Raw genomic sequence first — 19,487 nt, 5'->3', positions numbered from 1 at the left:
GCGAGAACGGGTTGAAATTTCCAGCTCTGTATTTTGTTGGCTGTTGCTGCCTTAGGTTATGTAATCTACCAGCCCTACACACTGTTAGGAACAATTAGCTATTTCCAGGTGAAATGTCACCTCATTCGCTGTTCCATGGGTTAATATATTGTTGTATACCTTGACCTTTGTCTCAATGCCCATTTTCTACTAGGTGAATGTTCGTTTTTTTATCTTGAAGAAGCTCTGTTTTCTATATCTGTATGATAATCGTGCAGATACTCACTGTGTGATAAGCATTTACAGCGTTGTGGTTCGAACAAAAGTCGTCAGCGAAGCACTTGTTCCAGAAGTGTTCAAACGTCATCAGTTGTGAGTCGTGTGTAAACCCTTTTTCATTCATAAACATGGGGTTTGGTGGGTGCATGGAATGTCCTTTGAGTCTTTGTTTATGAGGATAGGCTGATTACAAATACAGATAATCGCCAACAGAACCTAAACACCTAACCTAACCAATGACTAAATATGCACAGTATGCTAATATGTAACAATATTAATTTATATTAGAGAAAATTTATATTTTGAATGAACAACATAATAATATTTATGAATGCGTCTTTGGGGTTGACTGCTGGATGGATTGGACTTGGTCTGAGGACGGGTTGGTTCACTAGAGTTCAGGTTGATGACGTGAGGGCGTTTTCGAGACATAAATTTCCTAAATATAATTTAACAATACCTATTAACACCATTGTTGAACTTATTAAATTGTATATAAAAAATTATTATTTCAGTTTTAACAGAAATGTTTTAAACAGACACCCCCTCCCTGTCCAGCTCATTGTTACTGTGAGGGGGCTTGGTGGGTGGCTGCCGGAGTGTGATGCTCCTTAAGACAGTCCTCTGTCCTTTTGTGACCTTGTGCTCCTGCTGCTGTCCTCTCTAATTCTGCTGGACACCTTTTCCTTTTCCTTCGTTTTTCTCCCCCATCTTCTCTTTTCTCGTTATCATTTTCCACTGACCTTGTGCCTGTTTTGATCATTGTTTTGGCGTTCTTTTGTTTTGACGCCCGTGTGTTTGAGGTTTACACTTGCACCTGTAGAACTGTAGTACCCACCGTCTCGAGCGTCCTTTCATTGTCAATCCCCCTTTCGTCACTGAACCCGATCTCGACGGACTGTCGGTTCTTAAGGTGGCATTTGTGGGGCGTATACTAACGACGCACCCCTAGGGGGCCTCAGCATGATCGGAGATAGCTTCTTGTTGGGTGTCCTGCCTCTGATTGTGGCTCCATGGTGGGTGTGGGGGGGCACATTCGTGAATGAAAGTGTTACTTCTCGTCTTTATGTCTGTGAATGTTCCTCTTGTACTCTCTCAGGCTCGTGGGGTGGGCGACCAAGCCCCCGAGTTGGACTGTATTGGAAGACCGGGTTCTGTAGCCCCCAACCTTGCTCCTCTTTTGACCCTCCTGACTACTCCCCTCGGCTTCCCCTCCCTCCTCTGTGGTTGGGTCGAGCCACAAGCCCCCAGTGGTGACCACCTCGTCCCCTAGAACGGCTCAGTCTCTCGTTGTGATTACTGCGCCTTTTAACCCCTCTCTCTCTGGGGGTTCTCAACACCGTCTGCACCACGGCCGCACTCGCTCGATTCCTTCTCGTACTGATGCGTATCAAGCCTTGTTTGGTCCCGCTTTGTGGGCCAAATACTTTGATCTCCTCCCTCTTGGTTCTACACCTGACGATTTCTCCCTCCATAGGCATCTTGTTGATTCCATAGATGCCTCTGTTACCTTCAACCCCACCCATCTCTGTACTCGTGTCATTGCTGCTCCTTCTCAGGATGCAGCCTCCCGCTTGGCTCCCTTATCCTGCCTTGGCGAGACCCCCTGTTCGGGTCTCCAAGAAGGCTCGGTTGAATGCCAGTGTTGGCACAATTCTCCTCCCGCATCATGTTGCATCCGGTGTTCGGAATCTACAGGACTGCCACGATGATATTCGACATATCCTCGAAGCCCAGGGCTATTCTGTCCTCCAGGTAGGCACGTTTACTCGTCCCCCTCGTGGTCGTCGGCGTCAGCCCCTTTGGGTTTTGAAGATTACCTTTGATGGTAGGACCCTTCCGCCCTCTGTCATTCTTGCTGGTGCTAGGTGCTCTGTCCAAGAGTACGTTCCCTCTCCTCGGCTCAGTAATAAGTGCTGGAGGTTTGGGCATGGGGTCCTCCGCTGCTCCTGTATTGTCTCTCTGTCCTGTGTGTGGGGACAAGGTCTCAATTGCGGTGAGACCCACCCTACCTTCTCCCGCGTGTGTGTGCATTACAAGCTTGAGGCGGCCATCCTCAGCTTGAAGTATCGGGAACGTTTGTCTTTTCTTGAGGCGAGGCGCCTTCCCGCCTTACGCTAACATCTCTTATGCTCGCATGTTGTGCTCTTCCACTCCTCGTCCTTCCTGCTTTCCACGGTCTCACAATCGTTTCCGGGCCTTAGACCCAGACACGCCCACCGCCACAACCACTGTTCCTTTGAGTTCTGTCCCGAAGCGTCCCCCCTCATGGTTCTCTGTCTGGGGTTCCCCTTCTTTCTACCCAGTCTGTCATGTCTCCTGTGTTTCTTCCTCGTCTCCCTCTGATCCTCCTTCCCGTCCTTCTCCTCCGACTATTGACTCTCCACGCTGCTTGTCGGTGCGAGCTGATGTCCATCGCTCTTCCAACGGCCATTGTGTCTGCTTTCGTTCTGCTTCTCCTGTTGAGATGCTAGAATCTGTTGCCCAGTACGTTGTTGCTGGGATGCCTGTCTCTTTGAGTCAGAAGCGTAAGCCTGGCTCCTCTCCTTCCTCCTCCCCAGCAGGTAAGAAGGCTTCGCTTTCTTCCTCGCCCCCTACCTCTGACTCTCTTGCTCCTTCCCCTCCCGTTTCGGTGGTGTTCTGTTCCTGTTATGGAGGTTTCTTTGGCCCCCCACTTCCCTCTCGGTTGCTGACCTTGCTGAGATGCTCTTTCTGCTCCTCCTCCTCCTGCTGCTATCCTTGACTGCTCCTCTCGGTTGTCTCCTCCTCCTCCTCCTCCTCCGGACCTCGCTCGTCCGCCTCTGGTCTGTTCTCACACTTCCTTCCCTCCGTCTTTGCTCAGTGTACCCATGCTCCCTAACCCTGACTTTGCTGACCCTGATCCTGACCCTGATCCTGACCCTGATCCTGACCCTGATCCTGACCCTGACATTTTTTAACATGCTATGTTCTTCTTTCACCTTTTTCTTCCTTGTTCTCTGTTGCTATCCTTTCTCCTTTTGTTGCTGTTTCTTCTCCAGTGGAACATTCGTGGATATTACGCCAATTTCCTTGAACTCCAACTTCTGATTTCATGGTTTTCACCCCTCTGTGTCTGTCTCCAGGAGCCGATGCTTTGTGCTCGTCCTGGTCGCTTCCGTGGCTATTCCTTTCTCTCCCCCATAACTCCCATAACTCTTCTGCTCTCTTGATTCACTCTCATGTTCCTTTTGTCTCCTTACTTTTTCCATCACCTCTCCAATGTTCTGCTGCCCGTTTCTTTGTAAGTGGTACCTGCTTTCTCGTTGTCAATCCTCCTTTGTGATTGTCGTTGACTCTCGTAGTGCCCTCATGGCTCTTGGGTCTTTTAATCCTGTCCATCCCGTTGTCGTCGAGATTCAACATTGGCTGTTTCTTATCTCTAGTAAATTTAAATCCGTAGAGTTTTGCTGGGTTCCCAGCCATGTTGGTGTTTCTTTAAATGAGCGTGCGGATGCTGCCGCTAGAAAGGTTATCTACTCTTGTCCCATTTCCCGTAAAGGAATTCCTTTTTCCGACTTTTATCCAGTTATTCATTCCTCCATCCTTGCCTGTTGGCAGGGTTGTTGGTCTTCTGTTGTTGGTAACAAACTGCGTACTCTTAAGCGTTGTGTGTCCCAGTGGCCTTCCTCCTGCCACCGTAACCGGCGGTGGGAAATGGCTCTAGCGTGGTTGCGTCTTGGCCATACTCGCTTAACTCGCAGTCACTAAATGGAGCGCCGCCCAGCTCCTTATCGTCCAAATTGCATTGTCCCTCTTATCGTCGTGCATATCCTTGTTGAATGTCCTGACTTCCAGGACGAGCGTGTGTCTTGCTTTCCGATCGTCACTCGCGGTCACTTGTCCCTCATAGAATTCTTGGTGACTCGGATACTTTTGATATTGTTCGCCTTATGCGTTTTTGTTCTTGTATTGGCATCCTTGGTGATATTTAGCGCCCTCTGATTATTCCGCACATTTGATGGTGCTACATAGCCTTCCCGGTTTGGTGCCTTCTATTGATAATTACTTTCTTACTTTTAAACAGACATTTGGCATGGCAATGGGTAATATTACCCTGGATTTCAGCAATTTGTATATAGAGTTATGTTAACAAAATTCTTACCCAGGATTTTACCCTCTAATGTGGTGTGGTATTGGTACTTTGACGATATTTTGTGCATGTGGCCGGTTAAGCATGACCAAACAGTTTTCTCAATTAACTTATTTCGCTTGTTCCTTCTAATAGACTCACAAGTGAGAATGATGAACAGTGTTCTGCTTTTGTTAGACATCAAGATTCATGAATCCTGATGGAATCCTGAGTTACAAATTTAGTGTGTATAGGAAACCTACCAATGTATGCTTTCCCTGGTGAGGCCACCAGGGAAAGTATCTCTGCATTTTAATAGTTTCTACAAGTATGAATATTGGTATATACGAATTTGTCGGTAGTAACGTCTAAATGGTGGTGAAATTCCTTTCTAATATGATAACTAATAGTACGCAAATAAGGAAATTTGACACAACGAATATCTTTATGGATTGTGGAAATTTTAATGATGGGTCAAAATTTAATATTAAAGAATTTTCTGACATGTGTAAAACATCAACTTTGCTCAGTAAGCCTAGCTCTGGGGACCCGGCTGCCTGTCCCTGGGGGAGAGGACAGGCAGGATCAGAAGACAGGATCTCTCTGGCTTGGCTCCGTTTGTCTCACTCTCCATCTATCGAGTTGTTTCGATAGACCATTCTTGTGTTGCTCCACAGCTGTGTACAGCCACACCCTTACCTGCTGCAGTGATCCACAGCTGTGTACAGCCACACCCTTACCTGCTGCAGTGGTCCACAGCTGAGTACAGCCACACCCTTACCTGCTGCAGTGGTCCACAGCTGTGTACAGCCACACCCTTACCTGCTGCAGTGATCCACAGCTGTGTACAGCCACACCCTTACCTGCTGCAGTGGTCCACAGCTGTGTACAGCCACACCCTTACTTGCTGCAGTGGTCCACAGCTGTGTACAGCCACACCCTTACCTGCTGCAGTGGTCCACAGCTGTGTACAGTCACACCCTTACTTGCTGCAGTGGTCCACAGCTGTGTACAGCCACACCCTTACCTGCTGCAGTGATCCACAGCTGTGTACAGCCACACCCTTACTTGCTGCAGTGGTCCACAGCTGTGTACAGCCACACCCTTACCTGCTGCAGTGATCCTGATCCACAGCTGTGTACAGCCACACCCTTACCTGCTGCAGTGGTCCACAGCTGTGTACAGCCACACCCTTACTTGCTGCAGTGGTCCACAGCTGTGTACAGCCACACCCTTACTTGCTGCTGTGGTCCACAGCTGTGTACAGCCACACCCTTACCTGCTGCAGTGGTCCACAGCTGTGTACAGCCACACCCTTACCTGCTGCAGTGATCCACAGCTGTGTACAGCCACACCCTTACCTGCTGCAGTGGTCCACAGCTGAGTACAGTCACACCCTTACCTGCTGCAGTGGTCCACAGCTGTGTACAGCCACACCCTTACCTGCTGCAGTGGTCCACAGCTGTGTACAGCCACACCCTTACTTGCTGCAGTGATCCACAGCTGTGTACAGCCACACCCTTACCTGCTGCAGTGATCCACAGCTGTGTACAGCCACACCCTTACCTGCTGCAGTGATCCACAGCTGTGTACAGCCACACCCTTACCTGCTGCAGTGATCCACAGCTGTGTACAGCCACACCCTTACTTGCTGCAGTGGTCCACAGCTGTGTACAGCCACACCCTTACTTGCTGCAGTGCTCCACAGCTGTGTACAGCCACACCCTTACTTGCTGCAGTGATCCACAGCTGTGTACAGCCACACCCTTACTTGCTGCAGTGGTCCACAGCTGTGTACAGCCACACCCTTACTTGCTGCAGTGGTCCACAGCTGTGTACAGCCACACCCTTACTTGCTGCAGTGGTCCACAGCTGTGTACAGCCACACCCTTACCTGCTGCAGTGGTCCACAGCTGTGTACAGCCACACCCTTACTTGCTGCAGTGGTCCACAGCTGTGTACAGCCACACCCTTACCTGCTGCAGTGGTCCACAGCTGTGTACAGCCACACCCTTACTTGCTGCAGTGGTCCACAGCTTGACGCACACTCCTCATGGGACAACATCTCCACAGACCACAGGGAGGGAGACCTTCCTCAGGTGGAACAGTCATGCCACGCAACCTCTGTTATCTTACCCGACACAACCTCTGTTATCTTACCCGACACAACCTCTGTTATCTTACCCGACACAACCTCTGCTATCTTACCCGACACAACCTCTGTTATGTTACCTGGCACAACCTGTTATCTTACCCGACACAACCTGTTATCTTACCCGACACAACCTGTAATCTTACCCGACACAACCTGTTATCTTACCCGACACAACCACTGTTATCTTACCCAGTAATTTGTTGTATAAACAAAGAGGAAGGGGTAAAGATAACAGGGTGAGGCATGCAAGGTGATGGAGAAGATCGTGAGAAAAAACCTGGTAACACATCTGGAGAGAAGGGACTTCGTGACAAATCGCCAACATGGATTCAGGGAGGGTAAATCTTGCCTTACAGGCTTGATAGAATTCTACGATCAGGTGACACAGATTAAGCAAGAAAGAGAGGGCTGGGCGGACTGCATTTTCTTGGATTGTCGGAAAGCCTTTGACACAGTACCGCATAAGAGGCTGGTACATAAGCTGGAGAGACAGGCAGGTGTAGCTGGTAAGGTGCTCCAGTGGATAAGGGAGTATCTAAGCAATAGGAAGCAGAGAGTTACGGTGAGGGGTGAGACCTCCGATTGGCGTGAAGTCACTAGTGGAGTCCCACAGGGCTCTGTACTCGGTCCTATCTTGTTTCTGATATATGTAAATGATCTCCCGGAGGGTATCGATTCATTTCTCTCAATGTTTGCGGACGATGCTAAAATTATGAGAAGGATTAAAACAGAAGAGGACTGTTTGAGGCTTCAAGAAGACCTAGACAAGCTGAAGGAATGGTCGAACAAATGGTTGTTAGAGTTTAACCCAACCAAATGTAATGTAATGAAGATAGGTGTAGGGAGCAGGAGGCCAGATACAAGGTATCATCTGGGAGAGGAAATTCTTCAGGAGTCAGAGAAGGAAAAAGACTTGGGGGTTGATATCACGCCAGACCTGTCTCCTGCAGCACATATCAAGCGGATAACATCAGCGGCATATGCCAGGCTGGCCAACATACGAACGGCATTCAGAAACTTGTGTAAAGAATCATTCAGAACTTTGTATACCACATATGTCAGGCCAATCCTGGAGTATGCAGCCCCAGCATGGAGTCCATATCTAGTCAAGGATAAGATTAAACTGGAAAAGGTTCAAAGGTTTGCCACCAGACAAGTACCCGAGCTGAGAGGTATGAGCTACGAGGAGAGACTACGGGAATTAAACCTCACTTCGCTGGAAGACAGAAGAGTTAGGGGGGACATGATCACCACATTCAAGATTCTGAAGGGGATTGATAGGGTAGATAAAGACAGTCTATTTAACACAAGGGGAACACGCACAAGGGGACACAGGTGGAAACTGAGTGCCCAAATGAGCCACAGAGATATTAGAAAGAACTTTTTTAGTGTCAGAGTGGTTGACAAATGGAATGCATTAGGGGGTGATGTGGTGGAGGCTCACTCCATACACAGTTTCAAGTGTAGATATGACAGAGCCCGATAGGCTCAGGAATCTGTACACCTGTTGATTGACGGTTGAGAGGCGGGACCAAAGAGCCAGAGCTCAACCCCCGCAAACACAACTAGGTGAGTACAGGTGTTGACCATGTTGCTCAGTGTTGCTCAGTGTTGCTCAGTGTTAGTCAGTGTTGCTCAGTGTTGCTCAGTGTTACTCAGTGTTGCTCAGTGTTACTCAGTGTTACTCAGTGTTGCTCAGTGTTGCTCAGTGTTAGTCAGTGTTGCTCAGTGTTACTCAGTGTTGCTCAGTGTTACTCAGTGTTACTCAGTGTTGCTCAGTGTTGCTCAGTGTTGCTCAGTGTTGCTCAGTGTTGCTCAGTGTTACTCAGTGTTGGTCAGTGTTGGTCAGTGTTGGTCAGTGTTGCTCAGTGTTGCTCAGTGTTGCTCAGTGTTGCTCAGTGTTGCTCAGTGTTACTCAGTGTTGGTCAGTGTTGCTCAGTGTTGGTCAGTGTTGCTCAGTGTTGCTCAGTGTTGCTCAGTGTTGCTCAGTGTTGCTCAGTGTTGCTCAGTGTTGCTCAGTGTTGCTCAGTGTTGCTCAGTGTTACTCAGTGTTGGTCAGTGTTGCTCAGTGTTGCTCAGTGTTACTCAGTGTTGGTCAGTGTTGGTCAGTGTTGGTCAGTGTTGCTCAGTGTTGCTCAGTGTTGGTCAGTGTTGCTCAGTGTTGCTCAGTGTTAGTCAGTGTTGCTCAGTGTTGCTCAGTGTTACTCAGTGTTGGTCAGTGTTGGTCAGTGTTGGTCAGTGTTGCTCAGTGTTGCTCAGTGTTGCTCAGTGTTGCTCAGTGTTGCTCAGTGTTACTCAGTGTTGGTCAGTGTTGCTCAGTGTTGGTCAGTGTTGCTCAGTGTTGCTCAGTGTTGCTCAGTGTTGCTCAGTGTTGCTCAGTGTTGCTCAGTGTTGCTCAGTGTTGCTCAGTGTTACTCAGTGTTGGTCAGTGTTGCTCAGTGTTGCTCAGTGTTACTCAGTGTTGGTCAGTGTTGGTCAGTGTTGGTCAGTGTTGCTCAGTGTTGCTCAGTGTTGGTCAGTGTTGCTCAGTGTTGGTCAGTGTTGCTCAGTGTTGGTCAGTGTTGCCTGCTCCTTCACCCGCAGTAACTGAGGCAACGCTCTCCCTCTACACCGCCATACTAGTCTATATTACTGAAGTTAATACTATTGAATGTAGTGGCTGGGTGAAGACAGCTGGTGGGTGAAGGCAGCTGGTGGGTGAAGGCAGCTGGTGGGTGAAGGCAGCTGGTGGGTGAAGACAGCTGGTGGGTGAAGGCAGCTGGTGGGTGAAGGCAGCTGGTGGGTGAAGACAGCTGGTGGGTGAAGGCAGCTGGTGGGTGAAGGCAGCTGGTAGGTGAAGGCAGCTGGTGGGTGAAGGCAGCTGGTGGGTGAAGGCAGCTGGTAGGTGAAGGCAGCTGGTGGGTGAAGACAGCTGGTGGGTGAAGGCAGCTGGTGGGTGAAGACAGCTGGTGGGTGAAGGCAGCTGGTGGGTGAAGGCAGCTGGTAGGTGAAGGCAGCTGGTGGGTGAAGACAGCTGATGGGTGAAGGCAGCTGGTGGGTGAAGACAGCTGGTGGGTGAAGACAGCTGGTGGGTGAAGGCAGCTGGTGGGTGAAGACAGCTGGTGGGTGAAGACAGCTGGTGGGTGAAGGCAGCTGGTGGGTGAAGACAGCTGGTGGGTGAAGGCAGCTGGTGGGTGAAGACAGCTGGTGGGTGAAGGCAGCTGGTGGGTGAAGGCAGCTGGTGGGTGAAGACAGCTGGTGGGTGAAGACAGCTGGTGGGTGAAGGCAGCTGGTGGGTGAAGACAGCTGGTGGGTGAAGGCAGCTGGTGGGTGAAGACAGCTGGTGGGTGAAGACAGCTGGTGGGTGAAGGCAGCTGGTGGGTGAAGACAGCTGGTGGGTGAAGGCAGCTGGTGGGTGAAGACAGCTGGTGGGTGAAGGCAGCTGGTGGGTGAAGGCAGCTGGTGGGTGAAGACAGCTGGTGGGTGAAGACAGCTGGTGGGTGAAGGCAGCTGGTGGGTGAAGACAGCTGGTGGGTGAAGACAGCTGGTGGGTGAAGGCAGCTGGTGGGTGAAGACAGCTGGTGGGTGAAGACAGCTGGTGGGTGAAGACAGCTGGTGGGTGAAGGCAGCTGGTGGGTGAAGGCTGCTGGTGGGTGAAGACAGCTGGTGGGTGAAGACAGCTGGTGGGTGAAGGCAGCTGGTGGGTGAAGACAGCTGGTGGGTGAAGGCAGCTGGTGGGTGAAGACAGCTGGTGGGTGAAGGCAGCTGGTGGGTGAAGGCAGCTGGTGGCTGAAGACAGCTGGTGGGTGAAGACAGCTGGTGGGTGAAGGCAGCTGGTGGGTGAAGACAGCTGGTGGGTGAAGACAGCTGGTGGGTGAAGGCAGCTGGTGGGTGAAGACAGCTGGTGGGTGAAGACAGCTGGTGGGTGAAGGCAGCTGGTGGGTGAAGACAGCTGGTGGGTGAAGACAGCTGGTGGGTGAAGGCAGCTGGTGGGTGAAGACAGCTGGTGGGTGAAGACAGCTGGTGGGTGAAGACAGCTGGTGGGTGAAGGCAGCTGGTGGGTGAAGACAGCTGGTGGGTGAAGACAGCTGGTGGGTGAAGGCAGCTGGTGGGTGAAGACAGCTGGTGGGTGAAGACAGCTGGTGGGTGAAGGCAGCTGGTGGGTGAAGACAGCTGGTGGGTGAAGACAGCTGGTGGGGTGAAGACAGCTGGTGGGTGAAGGCAGCTGGTGGGTGAAGACAGCTGGTGGGTGAAGACAGCTGGTGGTTGAAGACAGCTGGTGGGTGAAGGCAGCTGGTGGGTGAAGGCAGCTGGTGGGTGAAGACAGCTGGTGGGTGAAGGCAGCTGGTGGGTGAAGGCAGCTGGTGGGTGAAGACAGCTGGTGGGTGAAGACAGCTGGTGGGTGAAGGCAGCTGGTGGGTGAAGACAGCTGGTGGGTGAAGACAGCTGGTGGGTGAAGGCAGCTGGTGGGTGAAGACAGCTGGTGGGTGAAGACAGCTGGTGGGTGAAGGCAGCTGGTGGGTGAAGACAGCTGGTGGGTGAAGACAGCTGGTGGGTGAAGACAGCTGGTGGGTGAAGGCAGCTGGTGGGTGAAGGCAGCTGGTGGGTGAAGACAGCTGGTGGGTGAAGGCAGCTGGTGGGTGAAGACAGCTGGTGGGTGAAGACAGCTGGTGGGTGAAGGCAGCTGGTGGGTGAAGGCAGCTGGTGGGTGAAGGCAGCTGGTGGGTGAAGGCAGCTGGTGGGTGAAGACAGCTGGTGGGTGAAGACAGCTGGTGGGTGAAGGCAGCTGGTGGGTGAAGACAGCTGGTGGGTGAAGGCAGCTGGTGGGTGAAGGCAGCTGGTGGGTGAAGACAGCTGGTGGGTGAAGGCAGCTGGTGGGTGAAGGCAGCTGGTGGGTGAAGACAGCTGGTGGGTGAAGACAGCTGGTGGGTGAAGGCAGCTGGTGGGTGAAGGCAGCTGGTGGGTGAAGACAGCTGGTGGGTGAAGGCAGCTGGTGGGTGAAGGCAGCTGGTGGGTGAAGGCAGCTGGTGGGTGAAGACAGCTGGTGGGTGAAGACAGCTGGTGGGTGAAGGCAGCTGGTGGGTGAAGGCAGCTGGTGGGTGAAGACAGCTGGTGGGTGAAGACAGCTGGTGGGTGAAGACAGCTGGTGGGTGAAGGCAGCTGGTGGGTGAAGGCAGCTGGTGGGTGAAGACAGCTGGTGGGTGAAGACAGCTGGTGGGTGAAGACAGCTGGTGGGTGAAGGCAGCTGGTGGGTGAAGGCAGCTGGTGGGTGAAGACAGCTGGTGGGTGAAGACAGCTGGTGGGATAAAACAAAATATATAGTAATTGTGTGCTGGGATGTGGTGGGGTTTGTGTTGGTGAGAGAGGCAATATCACGCCAGTTCCGGTGGCTGATAGTGTATCCTGTTAGTGTGGTGACACTAACGTGCACACGCGCCCGCACACACACACACACACACACACACACACACACACACACACACACACACACACACACACACACACACACACACACACACACACACACACACACAGGGGGCCGGTGGCTGACTGGTCAGCACGCTGGACGCGTGATCCTGTGGTCCCGGGTTCGATTCCCGGCGCCGGCGAGAAACAATGGGCAGAGTTTCTTTCACCCTAATGCGCCTGTTACCTAGCAGTAAATAGGTACTTGGGAATAAGTCAGCTGTCACGGGCTGCTTCCTGGTGTGTGTGTGTGGTGTGGGAGGAAAAAAATAGTTGTAGTAGTTAGAACAGTTGATTGACAGTTGAGAGGCGGCCCGAAAGAGCAGAGCTCAACCCCTGCAAACACAACTAGGTAAATACAGGACTCGTAAATCTGTGGCCCGGGTTCGATTCCCGAACCAGGCTGAAACAAATGGGCAAAGTTTCTTTCATCCTTAATGCCCCTGTTACCTAGCAGTAAATAGGTACCTGGGAGTTAGACAGCTGTTACGGAGCTGCTTCCTGGTGTGTGTGTGTGTGTGTTTGGGGGGAGGGGGGGGATTATTAGTAGTTAGTTACAGTTGAGAGGCGGGCCGAAAGAGCGGAGCTCAACCCCCGCATGAACAACTAGGTGAATACACACACACACACCTGGCTAGAAAGAGGGGGGGGGGGCAGACTGCATATTTTTGGATTGCCAGAAAGCCTTTGATACAGTACCACACAAGAGGCTACTGAAAAAGCTGGAGATGCAGGCTGGAGTGAAAGGGAAGGTACTCCTTTGGATAAGGGAGTACCTAAGTAACAGAAGACAGCGAGTCAGTGTGAGGGGTGAGGCCTCAGATTGGCGAGGCGTCACCAGTGGAGTCCCGCAGGGTTCAGTCCTTGGACCTATACTGTTTCTGATATATGTAAATGATCTCCGAGAGGGTATAGACTCGTTTCTCTCAATGTTTGCCGATGATGCAAAAATTATGAGGAGGATTGGAACAGAAGATGATAGTAGGAGGCTACAAGATGATTTAGACAAACTGAGTGAATGGTCCAACAAATGGCTGTTGAAGTTCAACTTTGTAAATGCGAAGTAATGAAACTCGGCGGTGAAAACAGGAGGCCAGACACAGGATACAGAGTGACGTCGTCCGGGCGCCCTGCGTCCCGTACGACGCCGGGCCAGAGTGACGTCGTCCAGGCGCCCTGCGTCCCGTACGACGCCGGGCCAGAGTGACGTCGTCCAGGCGCCCTGCGTCCCGTACGACGCCGGGCCAGAGTGACGTCGTCCAGGCGCCCTGCGTCCCGTACGACGCCGGGCCAGAGTGACGTCGTCCAGGCGCCCTGCGTCCCGTACGACGCCGGGCCAGAGTGACGTCGTCCGGGCGCCCTGCGTCCCGTACGACGCCGGGCCAGAGTGACGTCGTCCGGGCGCCCCGCGTCCCGTACGACGCCGGGCCAGAGTGACGTCGTCGGGGCGCCCTGCGTCCCGTACGACGCCGGGCCAGAGTGACGTCGTCCGGGCGCCCTGCGTCCCGTACGACGCCGGGCCAGAATAACGTCGTCCTGGCGCCCTGCGTCCCGTACGACGCCGGGCCGGAGTGACGTCGTCCTATATGCCAAGCAATCTTCTTTTTTTCTTTAGGAATTCTCAATTATGTTTATTATGGACTTAAACAGAAAGGTGCGGAATGAATATATTTTTGTCCGACCTTTCTTGCTGGCTACAAGTATATTTTAATTTCTTTGATTTTTTATTGAGGCGTGTTTATTCTCCTCACTGTGAGCCATAAAATTACGCAAACTCTTATTTTAGTAAACATTTGTACAATTTTAGTCAATAAAATCTATGATAATAATAATAATAATAACCTGATAATATATATATATATATATATATATATATATATATATATATATATATATATATATATATATATATATATATATATATATATATATATGGCACAACTCTCCTAAACACGAGAGTTAAGTATACAACTTTAGAACACTTTCCCACCAGGAGACTCGAACCCTAGCCAGCACAGAAGCCTTCCAGCAACTGTGCGTACCTGTTATGCCAGTTGCTGGAAGGCTTCTGTGCTGGCTAGGGTTCGAGTCTCCTGGTGGGAAAGTGTTCTAAAGTTGTGTATATATATATATATATATATATATATATATATATATATATATATATATATATATATATATATATATGTCGTACCTAGTAGCCAGAACGCACTTCTCAGCCTACTATGCAAGGCCCGATTTGCCTAATAAGCCAAGTTTTCCTGAATAATATATTTTCTCTAATTTTTTTCTTATGAAATGATAAAGCTACCCATTTCATTATGTATGAGGTCAATTTTTTTTATTGGAATAAAAATTAACGTAGATATATGACCGAACCTAACCAACCCTACCTAACCTAACCTAACCTAACCCATCTTTATAGGTTAGGTTAGGTTAGGTAGCCGAAAAAGTTAGGTTAGGTTAGGTTAGGTAGGTTAGGTAGTCGAAAAACAATTAATTCATGAAAACTTGGCTTATTAGGCAAATCGGGCCTTGCATAGTAGGTTGAGAAGTGTGTTCTGGCTACTAGGTACGACATATATATATATATATATATATATATATATATATATATATATATATATATATATATATATATATATATATATATATATATATATATAATATATAATATATAATGTATGTATGTTTGTGTGTGGGCGTACCGTGTGTGACCAGTAACTCTCCCTCAGGCGTCTGGTGGACCGGGTGGAAGCCATGAAGAACCGCATCCAAGGGAACGGCAACAACAACTGTATCCTGTGTGGCGAGGGCCTCTCTCTGCTGAGGACCTCCACCCTCGTCTGTGTTGACTGTAGCAAGGTGGGTCACTCTCCCTCACTCTACCACACTCTCCCTCACTCTACCTCCCTTCCCCACACACTCCCTCCTTCACTCTCAACCTCTCCAACACTCCCTCTTCACTGTATCTTATCAGTGTTCATAACAAATAATAGCTTTACCTGCATCCATATTTTCTTCACCTTTTGTTTCGTTCAAGCATATCCGGGCTTGTGTGTTTGTGTAGTAAGTGGTCCTTAGTGTCCCCTCACCTGATGCACCTGGTGTAGTAAGTGGTCCCTAGTGTCCCCTCACCTGGTGCACCTGGTGTAGTAAGTGGTCCCTAGTGTCCCCTCACCTGATGCACCTGGTGTAGTAAGTGGTCCCTAGTGTCCCCTCACCTGGTGTAGTAAGTGGTCCTTAGTGTCCCCTCACCTGATGCACCTGGTGTAGTAAGTGGTCCTTAGTGTCCCCTCACCTGATGCACCTGGTGTAGTAAGAGGTCCTTAGTGTCCCCTCACCTGGTGCACCTGGTGTAGTAAGTGGTCCTTAGTGTCCCCTCACCTGGTGTAGTAAGTGGTCCTTAGTGTCCCCTCACCTGATGCACCTGGTGTAGTAAGTGGTCCTTAGTGTCCCCTCACCTGGTGTAGTAAGTGGTCCTTAGTGTCCCCTCACCTGGTGCACCTGGTGTAGTAAGTGGTCCTTAGTGTCCCCTCACCTGGTGTAGTAAGTGGTCCTTAGTGTCCCCTCACCTGATGCACCTGGTGTAGTAAGTGGTCCTTAGTGTCCCCTTACCTGATGCACCTGGTGTAGTAAGTGGTCCTTAGTGTCACCTCACCTGGTGCACCTGGTGTAGTAAGTGGTCCTTAGTGTCCCCTCACCTGATGCACCTGGTGTAGTAAGTGGTCCTTAGTGTCCCCTCACCTGGTGTAGTAAGTGGTCCCTAGTGTCCCCTCACCTGATGCACCTGGTGTAGTAAGTGGTCCTTAGTGTCCCCTCACCTGGTGCACCTGGTGTAGTAAGTGGTCCTTAGTGTCCCCTCACCTGGTGCACCTGGTGTAGTAAGTGGTCCCTAGTGTCCCCTCACCTGATGCACCTGGTGTAGTAAGTGGTCCTTAGTGTCCCCTCACCTGGTGCACCTGGTGTAGTAAGTGGTCCTTAGTGTCCCCTCACCTGATGCACCTGGTGTGTCGGCGTCCTCTCCCTTACTTCCTATCCTCATCACATACCGGATGTGCCCCAATTTTAGCTGTTCTTTCTAGAACCTTCCCTCTTTTGCCTAAGGCTTACAGTTACCGTCGTGAGGGGCAGGGGAAGGTTGGGCTGAGCGAGGTCTTCCCGGGGCTCCTCTTACTTCCCTCAGCTGCCCCTCTTACTTCCCTCAGCTGCCGCTCCTCTTACACACTTGGCTCACATTAATGATCACTTATTTAGCTTTATGATTGGCTTCAATGGTTTATTTTATGGTGTTGGTGACCTCCTTAATAACCCAGCCGGCCTCGGGTCAGTGCCGCAGCCGGCCTCGGGTCAGTGCCGCAGCCGGCCTCGGGTCAGTGCCGCAGCCGGCCTCGGGTCAGTGCCGCAGCCGGCCTCGGGTCAGTGCCGCAGCCGGCCTCGGGTCAGTGCCGCAGCCGGCCTCGGGTCAGTGCCGCAGCCGGCCTCGGGTCAGTGCCACAGCCGGCCTCGGGTCAGTGCCGCAGCCGGCCTCGGGTCAGTGGCGCAGCCGGCCTCGGGTCAGTGCCGCAGCCGGCCTCGGGTCAGTGCCGCAGCCGGCCTCGGGTCAGTGCCGCAGCCGGCCTCGGGTCAGTGCCGCAGCCGGCCTCGGGTCAGTGCCGCAGCCGGCCTCGGGTCAGTGCCGCAGCCGGCCTCGGGTCAGTGCCGCAGCCGGCCTCAGGTCAGTGCCGCAGCCGGCCTCGGGTCAGTGCCGCAGCCGGCCTCGGGTCAGTGCCGCAGCCGGCCTCGGGTCAGTGCCGCAGCCGGCCTCAGGTCAGTGCCGCAGCCGGCCTCGGGTCAGTGCCGCAGCCGGCCTCGGGTCAGTGCCGCAGCCGGCCTCAGGTCAGTGCCGCAGCCGGCCTCGGGTCAGTGCCGCAGCCGGCCTCGGGTCAGTGCCGCAGCCGGCCTCAGGTCAGTGCCGCAGCCGGCCTCGGGTCAGTGCCGCAGCCGGCCTCAGGTCAGTGCCGCAACCGGCCTCGGGTCAGTGCCGCAGCCGGCCTCGGGTCAGTGCCGCAACCGGCCTCGGGTCAGTGCCGCAGCCGGCCTCGGGTCAGTGCCGCAGCCGGCTCCACTGGTCTCCTCACATTTGACCTGTAATGAATTCTTCCAAGAACATAATTGCTAACGTTGTTTCTGAAACTGTTTTGTCATTGTGTGTTCCTGTCATAGCCCCCGTGGAGGCTGTCTGTCATAGCCCCCCGTGGAGGCTGCCTGTCATAGCCCCCCGTGGAGGCTGCCTGTCATAGCCCCCCGTGGAGGCTGCCTGTCATAGCCCCCCGTGGAGGCTGCCTGTCATAGTCCCCCGTGGAGGCTGCCTGTCATAGCCCCCCGTGGAGGCTGCCTGTCATAGCCCCCGTGGAGGCTACCTGTCATAGTCCCCCGTGGAGGCTGCCTGTCATAGTCCCCCGTGGAGGCTGCCTGTCATAGCCCCCGTGGAGGCTGCCTGTCATAGCCCCCCGTGGAGGCTGCCTGTCATAGTCCCCCGTGGAGGCTGCCTGTCATAGTCCCCCCGTGGAGGCTGCCTGTCATATCCCCCCGTGGAGGCTGCCTGTCATAGCCCCCCGTGGAGGCTGCCTGTCATAGTTTCCCGTGGAGGCTGCCTGTCATAGCCCCCCGTGGAGGCTGCCTGTCATAGTCCCCCGTGGAGGCTGCCTGTCATAGCCCCCCGTGGAGGCTGCCTGTCATAGTCCCCCGTGGAGGCTGCCTGTCATAGTCCCCCCGTGGAGGCTGCCTGTCATAGCCCCCCGTGGAGGCTGCCTGTCATAGCCCCCCGTGGAGGCTGCCTGTCATAGTCCCCCGTGGAGGCTGCCTGTCATTGCCCCCCGTGGAGGCTGCCTGTCATAGCCCCCCGTGGAGGCTGCCTGTCATAGTCCCCCGTGGAGGCTGCCTGTCATAGCCCCCCGTGGAGGCTACCTGTCATAGTCCCCCGTGGAGGCTGCCTGTCATTGCCCCCGTGGAGGCTGCCTGTCATAGTCTCTCGTGGAGGCTGCCTGTCATAGTCCCCCGTGGAGGCTGCCTGTCATAGCCCCCCGTGGAGGCTGCCTGTCATTGCCCCCCGTGGAGGCTGCCTGTCATAGTCCCCCGTGGAGGCTGCCTGTCATAGTCCCCCGTGGAGGCTGCCTGTCATAGTCCCCCGTGGAGGCTGCCTGTCATAGTCCCGCGTGGAGGCTGCCTGTCATAGCCCCCCGTGGAGGCTACCTGTCATAGTCCCCCGTGGAGGCTGCCTGTCATAGCCCCCCGTGGAGGCTGCCTGTCATAGTCCCCCGTGGAGGCTACCTGTCATAGCCCCCCGTGGAGGCTACCTGTCATAGTCCCCCGTGGAGGCTGCCTGTCATAGTCCCCCGTGGAGGCTGCCTGTCATAGTCCCCCGTGGAGGCTGCCTGTCATAGCCCCCGTGGAGGCTGCCTGTCATTAGCCCCCGTGGAGGCTGCCTGTCATAGTCCCCCGTGGAGGCTGCCTGTCATAGCCCCCGTGGAGGCTGCCTGTCATAGCCCCCGTGGAGGCTGCCTGTCATAGTCCCCCGTGGAGGCTGCCTGTCATAGTCCCCCGTGGAGGCTGCCTGTCATAGTCCCCCGTGGAGGCTGCCTGTCATAGCCCCCGTGGAGGCTGCCTGGCATAGCCCCCGTGGAGGCTGCCTGTCATTAGCCCCCGTGGAGGCTGCCTTGTCATAGCCCCCCGTGGAGGCTGCCTGTCATAGTCCCCCGTGGAGGCTGCCTGTCATAGCCCCCGTGGAGGCTGCCTGTCATTAGCCCCCGTGGAGGCTGCCTGTCATAGTCCCCCGTGGAGGCTGCCTGTCATAGTCCCCCGTGGAGGCTGCCTGTCATAGCCCCCCGTGGAGGCTGCCTGTCATAGTCCCCCGTGGAGGCTGCCTGTCATAGCCCCCCGTGGAGGCTGCCTGTCATAGTCCCCCGTGGAGGCTGCCTGTCATAGCCCCCCGTGGAGGCTGCCTGTCATAGCCCCCCGTGGAGGCTACAATTAAGTCATAGCCCCCCGTGGAGGCTGCCTGTCATAGCCCCCCGTGGAGGCTGCCTGTCATAGTCCCCCGTGGAGGCTGCCTGTCATAGTCCCCCGTGGAGGCTGCCTGTCATAGTCCCCCGTGGAGGCTGCCTGTCATAGCCCCCCGTGGAGGCTACCTGTCATAGCCCCCCGTGGAGGCTACCTGTCATAGTCCCCCGTGGAGGCTGCCTGTCATAGTCCCCCGTGGAGGCTACCTGTCATAGCCCCCCGTGGAGGCTACCTGTCATAGTCCCCCGTGGAGGCTGCCTGTCATAGTCCCCCGTGGAGGCTGCCTGTCATAGCCCCCGTGGAGGCTGCCTGTCATAGCCCCCGTGGAGGCACTGGGTCAGCAGGTGGCAGCGTCCTGGGTGACCCCAGCGTCCTGGGTGACCCCAGCCTCCTGGGTGACCCCAGCGTCCTGGGTGACCCCAGCGTCCTGGGTGACCCCAGCGTCCTGGGTGACCCCAGCGTCCTGGGTGACCCCAGCGTCCTGGGTGACCCCAGCGT

The 19,487-nt window shown here is 53.6% G+C and overlaps 1 protein-coding gene across 2 annotated transcripts in view; it reads left to right on the top strand.

Moving 5' to 3' along the window:
- LOC123773871 (rabphilin-3A) overlaps nt 1-19,487 on the top strand; it is a 648,197-nt gene that overhangs the window by 374,645 nt on the left and 254,065 nt on the right. For both annotated transcript variants that reach the window (XM_069318825.1, XM_069318827.1), the window contains exon 3: nt 14,684-14,813. In XM_069318825.1, the coding sequence (XP_069174926.1) occupies nt 14,684-14,813 (130 nt within the window). The remainder of the gene's footprint in view (nt 1-14,683; nt 14,814-19,487) is intronic.

Source organism: Procambarus clarkii, chromosome 91 (genome assembly GCF_040958095.1).
Source record: "Procambarus clarkii isolate CNS0578487 chromosome 91, FALCON_Pclarkii_2.0, whole genome shotgun sequence".
Lineage (NCBI taxonomy): Eukaryota > Metazoa > Arthropoda > Malacostraca > Decapoda > Cambaridae > Procambarus > Procambarus clarkii.
This window is presented reverse-complemented; position numbering and strand designations above follow the sequence as displayed.